This window comes from Puccinia triticina, chromosome 15A, assembly GCF_026914185.1.
Source record: "Puccinia triticina chromosome 15A, complete sequence".
Taxonomy (NCBI): domain Eukaryota; kingdom Fungi; phylum Basidiomycota; class Pucciniomycetes; order Pucciniales; family Pucciniaceae; genus Puccinia; species Puccinia triticina.
This window is the reverse complement of record NC_070572.1, coordinates 158,795-166,632: the sequence shown is the minus strand read 5'-3', so window position 1 is coordinate 166,632 and position 7,838 is coordinate 158,795. Positions and strand designations below refer to the sequence as shown.

At 46.4% G+C, this 7,838-nt stretch overlaps 1 protein-coding gene across 1 annotated transcript; it reads left to right on the top strand.

Annotated features, from left to right (window-relative positions):
* Positions 1 to 2,320: 2,320 nt before the first annotated feature.
* PtA15_15A17 (uncharacterized protein) lies at positions 2,321 to 2,641 on the top strand (the record flags this gene model as incomplete). Its single annotated transcript, XM_053163359.1, has 1 exon — positions 2,321 to 2,641. The coding sequence occupies one exon, from the start codon at positions 2,321 to 2,323 to the stop codon at positions 2,639 to 2,641; it is 321 nt and encodes a 106-aa protein (XP_053027183.1).
* Between the last annotated feature and the right edge of the window lie 5,197 nt (positions 2,642 to 7,838).

Below are 7,838 nucleotides of genomic sequence, written 5' to 3'. Positions count from 1 at the left end.
GTTATTGCAGAACTGTGCCAGAATGAACAATGCTGGGTGGCACTGGGGATTCTTGAGCTGGGCCAGTGAGCACTGAGCCATGAGGATATGTATGTACATAAACCACTAAAACACACTGAGCACCAAGGACACAGGTGGCACAGGATCAGAGCCAATTTGGAGCTGCAACCAAAGCTGTCAAATGTCACTTTTCTCCAAGGGACTATTGTTTCTTCCTGGTGCTGTCTTCTTGGCCAGCAAAACTGGCCAATTTTGCTGACAAATTGGGCCTAACTGTTTTTGATCTTTCTTTTTTTTTGGCTTGGGGTTGATTTAAGATTTGATCATGTACATATAGATACATATTAACAAGAACAAAAACAATTCAAATTTTTTGTTGCGCTGTGTTGTTTGAAAATGGACCAGATTTCTTTTTGGCTGATTCTTCTTTGTGATTACCAGCTTTTGAACTGTTCATTATTCAGCACAGTGGAGGACTTCCTAGACGGTCTGGTACCCTTGAAGATGTTAAATTAGACCCACATAAATGAAAATGTCAAATCCACACAAATGTGGAAACCTAGATCTAAGTTTTGGCGTATTTCCAATTCAAAAATAACACAACAGAAGAGCACACAATTTTGAGAGCAGTTGAAAATATCCCCAAAGACCCAAAGGCCCTATGGATGACCCTCCAGCTGTGCCGGAGCAACAAGCAAAAAAGGGCCGGTGGTGAAAGACTCTGTGAAAGAGCTGTCAAGGAGGGGCCTAATCAAGCAACTAGGGGGCTTCCAGGGAGGAGGCGGACGAAACCGGAACCCCTGGGGGACATTCCTGCTGGACATGGTGGCCGCCTTATATACCCGCTCGACCCTTTTCCACTGGGTAGTTATCCAGCCGCACTCGTTGCCAGCTCAACTACATAAACGCCACAGACAAAACCAACCCCCACGGACCGTCTCCACTGCCTTGGCCATTCTTGTTCAATCAAGCAGTTGGCTTCTCAACCGTCACAAGGCATCCAGGCAAGATGAAGCAAGCCCTGCCAAGAAACCCTTCTTGCAAGACTCTTCATAGCCGGATCCAGCGTCGCGACCTCCTTGTCAATGTCACACCAATGCCCACCGTACCCTTGGGGCCTCGCCACTGATGTGGACAGAAACATGACGCTGAAGGCTGATCAAACTGCCGCACCACCATTACAGCGTATGGCCCAGGTCACCCAGCTTTGTCCGCCAGACATCATCCCCACCCGCTCCTCCTCATACTGCCCACGCCGCTCATGCCCCTCTGACTTCAACCCCAACTGCTCCATCCCCTCAGCCGTGATCACCAAAAGCTCAAGTAAGGAGAGCTAGCTCGCAGCCGTGTCTTGTCCTCGCAGCAAGAAGTACTGATCTTCTTTTCGGCACTCTTTCCCGCCGCTTCGCGATTGACTCTGTGTCCAGAAACGCTGCACTCTTTCTGGCCCATTCCTTGCGGCCGGTCAGAAAAATAACCCGAGAAGCTCGACTCCAGAGGTGTCTCCTCCACTTGGTAGACTCGACACCGCCCCAAAGGAGGCAGCTCCTAGCTGTACATAACCTCGCAAGCCTCGTAAGTGGAATATCGCTGCTTCTCTCTTGTCTCCTTTCAGTCCGCAGAGCCTTTCCTTATTGTGTATACCTCACGCCCCTCGCGGCGAGACGCGTCAATTGGAGGTGGTGTGCTTCTGATGCACAAAGAAACCGCACTTATTCTGATTTGGGGATGTACCATTCCGCCTTGCAAAAAAAAAAAACTCTGGAGTCTCCCTGGGACCTAACTGTCCGTACGCGCATCCCAGGGGAATAACTGAGGAGTGCTTGTTCTCCAATGCCTACACTGGGTGCACTCCGCTTGATGGGCATTCTTAACAATCCTCAGATGCCTGCGTCAAGCGAGCCGGGAATGAGTCCGATGCGCGTGTATGTCAGCTTTGCCCCTCGGGCGATCAGGTGATAGAAATTGAAGCCAGCCTAGATCCTTAAAATAACCTCGAGCAGAACAGAACCACCTCCACACTTAACCTGCTGGCAGATTAAATTTCATTCTCAGAGTTCTGAAGTTGTTTACTACGCGAACAACAGGTACATTGTTGATTGATCCGGATCAATTGCATTTGGCGAAAGGGGGTATGTATGACTTAAAACCTGACATTTAAACTCATCATCTTGTGCTCCACCATCTAACATTATTCCTCACCCTCTCGCTTCGTCTGATCTTTCATCCTAAACTTTAGTTGAGAAGGGCGGGGCTAAGGCCCACACCAAAATCAATCTGCTACGCCAACAGAAGGAGATCCCAAAGTCCGCCTACATACATGGAGAACCACGAGCTCCACAATCCCCCCCCCGTTTCTCTGCCCCCTGCACCTTCCCCCACCTTGTTCAACCAAGCTCAGCCCGCGATCAACTTCACGCAGCTTCAACCAGAAGATCAATGCCACTGTGTTCTGCGACTCGTCGGTCCGCTCATGGCCTGCGTGCTCCTCTGCACGACCGTCTGTTGGAGCTTGCAAGCCTGGAGGAACCAGTGCCGGTCGCGCGATCAGATTGACTGGAATGATCAGGTTTTCCTCCTCACCGGCGGCAGCAATGGTCTGGGCAAGGTACTTGGGGAGACCTTGCCGTCAAATACATGACCGTTGTTGTCCTTGATATTGGTTTGCCCCCCTATTCAGCTACTCAATCTCTGCTTCTCTATTTTTCTCTCTTTGTCTGCTGATGTATCAAGGGCTGATGTATCAAGGTGATGTCTCCAATCCCGTAGCTATCAAAGCAACAGCCAACTGTATTAGAGAATTGGATGGCTCCCCACAATGGCATCTAATGAATCATGATACAGGCATGTTTTATATAACATGCTCCTTCGTTTTGTATTGGTTGGCAATTTTAGATAATTGAATTCCCTCCATTGTTAAGTTATTTTTTGCACCATATACAAATTGACCTGGGTTATAAATATCATAAAGTCATCATTCAAAAAGATGAACACATCATGAAATATTGTCACAGAGTAAACCAGTTGAGCTGGGAAGCTGGGATAACATCTTTTCCCCGGCTGTTCCTTGAACCTAGAAATTCCCATCTTATTCCAAGTTCCCCAATGAATATTCTTGTCATAACCTTAAATCCTCCCACCAAAAGCGGGCCAATACACTAACATTATTTGTTAGTGTAGTGTAGTGTAGCCAAAACCAGCTAACAATTTCAATGTTTTCTGTGATCTTATCTTTTTGCTAAAAATACAAGAACTTGCCCAGGAAATAGTGATAGATAACAGCAATAACTGTTATTTTATCCTGTTAGTAGCAATAAAAGGCATGTCATTGTTGTTATTGCTGTTATTTCTTGTTATTGCTATTATGGATACTTGTACCAGATATAACAAACAACATGAATTTGGGAGTCAATAAAATGGCTACGCTAACAGTTATTGTCCAACAGCGTTAGTGTAGTGCAGTGGCCCATGGCTGCTCCCACCCCACACCCTTGCACCCACCACACACTTTTTCTTCAATTGGGGGGGGGGGGGAGGGGCTGGCTGGTGAATCTGGCTTGACTTTGAACATGGGAGAGAGAGAGAAGATTGGGCATGACCTGCTCCCCTGCAGCGGCGAAGCCGCCTTGGCCTCTAGTTTATAATAACTATCAGCCATAGATGTGATCTGATGGTATTCTCATTTTTTATAAATATATCTGCAATATGGTTTTTACTTATAAAGTTAAATCATGGGCACATAATTCCCAAAATCACCAAGTGATCTATCATTCTAAGAGATTTCCATATTTTATTTTTGAGGGATCCAAACAAGAAACACTACTGAAACAAGACTACATGCCACAGTTTGACAAAATGGATTCATATTTCAATACATTAATTTAGGATCTGTGGAAGTATAAGTAAAGAGAGTTTTAATATGGCACTACCATGCCAAGGTGAGTGAGCCTGATGAGCACTGCAAAAAATGACATCAATTGTGATGTATTGGCTTGTATCTTTTTACCTTTCAGCACATTGACCAAAATTCTTTTTCAATCAATCATAGTGTGATTCTGTTGGTGGCCTCAAAGATATAAATCTGTTTTTGCCAAAGTATGTTGATAAAACTCCTTTTGGTAAGGAGTATGCATTTTATGTTCAGTGGTGGAGCAGCCTTGTGAGTAGATTGAAAGTTTTAAGATGATGACTGGAATAACTTGTGATGATGTGTAGCTTGAAGTGATTTCAATGAAAAATGTACCAGTTTGTGTCACTCCGGTGTGACTACTAAAAGTAAAGCCAACATTTTCATGATTTTTTGAGGATGTGGTGGTCATTGGGGGTGATTTTGTGCCTTTTTCCCCTGCAGCGGCGCAGCCGCCTTGGCTTCTAGTTTTCATTATAAGTGTTAAGAAAATAAAGATAATGAAATACAATTGATTTAAGATTTGAATAAAAGATCAGTTACCTGAAGACAGATGTGCAACCTGCAAACAATTTTTGATCTAATACTGTTGACGTTTAAGTCTTTTTAAGAAAGAATGCTTCTTTCTATGAGCAATGAGAAAATCTATAAAGATTAATCAATCAATTTAGAATTATTTTGAGTTGAACAAACTTTTGGTTTTTTTGAATAAGAAGGAAAGACTTTACTTGAGAGTAAAGTTCCTAATCTGTTTTAGAATAGCTCTTGTGAGAAGTTGATGAGCTTCTACAATCAACAAGAATTGCAAGACTATAACTTTAGGAAAGGAAAGGACTATTAGTCTCTTTCCTATTCTAGACTGATGATCAAAGTGTCGCACTACTCACGGTAACACTGTGAGTGGTTGAATACTTCAAAGTTTTTTTTTTTTTTTTTTTTGCTTTTTGGGTTTGAAGCTGAGAAGGAAGAAAGAGTTAGCTTTCCGACCAACTAGGCTGAGTTTATAAATGTAATTTGACTCACAAGGGGCTTAACGATTGAGGATTGTTTGAGTTATGAGCAATGACATTGGTTGAATCATCATTGCTATTCACATGCCGACGGGTGCATAGCTTCTTGTGAATTGATTTTTGCAGAGGAACTGTCACAAGTTTACACAAAATGAATATGAATATTCATTTTGATTTAGCAAGTGTACCAAGTAGTACTACTCACCGGGGATACTCCTCTTAGAGCAACCGCATTGGTCGCGGTTTTAGCTCGGATTAGCGTCACTAATCCGACCCCTCAACCGCATTGGTCGCGGTTTTAGCTCGGATTAACATAACTAATCCAACCCCTCAACCGCATCGGGTCAGATTAGTCTTGGAGTAACTACTCCCGGGAGTAGGAAAAGGAGTAGCGAGATGTAACTTTGCTCCCCGCTAATCCTGGGAGTAGAGCCACCTGCAAACACTCGGCACAACCCTGGAGTAACTCATCTTACACCACACACCTCGTCACCTCCGACATGCCACCTTGAAAATCACGTCAAACTACGACCACCACCCAGCTCTCTGAATTGACACCAGCCACCCCAACAGCTCAGTCCCAACCTCCAACCCAAACTGACCCTCCTCCGAAGCGCCAAGGCCCAAACTTTACCCCCGAGGAAGATGAGCAGCTTGCAAAGAGCTGCGCTGTAGTATCTCAAGATGCAGTCACATCCAACAACCAAAAGGCTGCCAACTTTTGGGCTTGAGTCCTAGATGATTTCAATCAATTCACACCCGGACCCAAACAAGATGCGGATGGTTTATCTACCAGGTATGTTGTATCCAACACAGTGGATCCTTTTATGAACCAGTGTATTCATTTACAAATTGATCCCTTCCCTTCCCATCAATCAGATGGAAACCCTTGCAACAGGCATGCCTCAAGTTCGATGCTCTTTACAATCGAATTGCCAATAACACAGAATCTGGTACTTCACCCGATGATTGGATGTTGAATGCGCGAGGGATGTATCAAGAGCAAGTCCACAAGCACTTCACCGCCAACCAAGCGTGGATCCTCCTGAAGGATATTCCTAAATTCAAAAAACTCAGCGGCAAAGCTAAGAATGGTTGACCTTCCCACGCATCCGGCTCCCAATCACGACCACCAGATAACCTGTCACCAACTGAACCATCAAACTCCAATGTTCCCGCGGGAGCTCCAAAATCAAAAGACTGGGAATGACCTCCAGGGATCCACCAAGCCAAGCACAAAGTTACCAAAGATGAATACAAGCAAAAGAAAATGAAGCTGCTTGAATCCTTGGAGAAGCAATCGGCCAAGCGGACTTTGGAAGCAAAATGTGCAAATGAAGAAGCCACCCGAGCAAACAATATTCAGGAAGAGTGGGTTGCTCTTGATCAAGAGAAGAATGAAATGACTCTTATGTTTCAAGATGTCAATGCCTGCACTGACGAGTACCCTTGAGCGTACCTGCCAGCCAAGAAGAAGTCCATCTTAGACAATTTGAAGAATGGTCATGATACCTCCAACCGCTCTGTCCAGCAATCTTTGAGAGCCTCCAATGAAAGAACCTCAAGGCCTTCAACTAGTGAGAATGAAGGAACCTCAAGTCCTCCAACTAGCGAAAATGATGGAAACTCAAGGCCTCCGACTAGCGAGAAGGACAGCAATGATGATGAGTCAGAAGAGGAAGAAGATAAGTCAGATGAGGGAGAATCAGACCGCGAAAGCAACTCCTATCCAACTCAAACCCAGAACGCCATTGGTCCAAGTCAAGAGGAGGAATTTCCCCTACATCCTATTTTTTTCATTTCCTATGAAATCTTATCTCAATCTGTTTTCCTTTGTTAAAGTCTTAGAGATGGCCCCGACGAACCCGTCGCGGGTACCTGCTATCCGCTGGCGGGTACCCGCCAGCGTGTGCGAGTTTGGGTGCGGATGCTGGATTTCTGAGAGAAATCAAGCGGGTACCCGCTCTTGTTTGGGCAGGTGGCGGCTGCCACAACAACCGGAATGACTGGAGAAGCCTTCCTTCCGGTCAAAGAGGTTCTGTAACCCCTTTGACCGGAAGGATTCCTTCCGGTTGAAGAGGTTCTTTAACCCCTTTGACCGGAAGGATTCCTTCCGGTTAGAGATGGCAATTGGTACCCGGGTACCCGCCGCGTGTCCGGGTACCGCCTGCTTTTTTGGCCCAAAACAGATACCCGTACCCGTACTTGGCACCCGCGGCGGCGGTACCAGGTTCTTTCTGGCGGGTACCGGCGGTACCCGCCAAGTTGTTTTTTGTAGATATGTGCCTGCTCGCCAAGAGGGATCCCTCTCAGGGATCCCTCTCAGGCTTCTGCGAGCTGATATCAGTATACCTGCCGCCGAGAGAGGATTTATACCTGCTCACCGAGAGAGATTTCTCTCGGCGAGCACTGGTATACACACACCAGCTCGCCAAGAGGCATTGGCGAGCTGGTGTGTGTATACCAGTGCTCACCAAGAGGAATCCCTCTCGGCGAGCTGGTGTGTGTACACCAGCTCTCCAAACTCTTGGCGAGCTGGTGTGTGTACACCTGCTCTCCAACCTCTTGGCGAGCTGGTGTGTGCATACCTGCTCTCTGACCTCTCGGCGAGCTGGTGTGTGCATACCTGCTCTCCGACCTCTCGGCAAGCTGGTGTCTGCATACCTGCTCGCCAAGAGGAATCCCTCTGGGCGGGCTGGTGGGCGTATACCTGCTCGCCAAGAGGAATCCCTAATCTCTCTTGGCAAGCTGGTGGCGCTGCAGCCGGGGATATCACACAGGACTTGCAGGAGACAAGTCCAGAAGGGGGTCGGGGACATACACAGCGGAAAAGAGGTAGCAGTATTGACGGGTATCAAGCGGCGGTACCCGGGTACCCGCCTAAAAATCACACAAAAACCAACACCCGTACCCGTACTTGG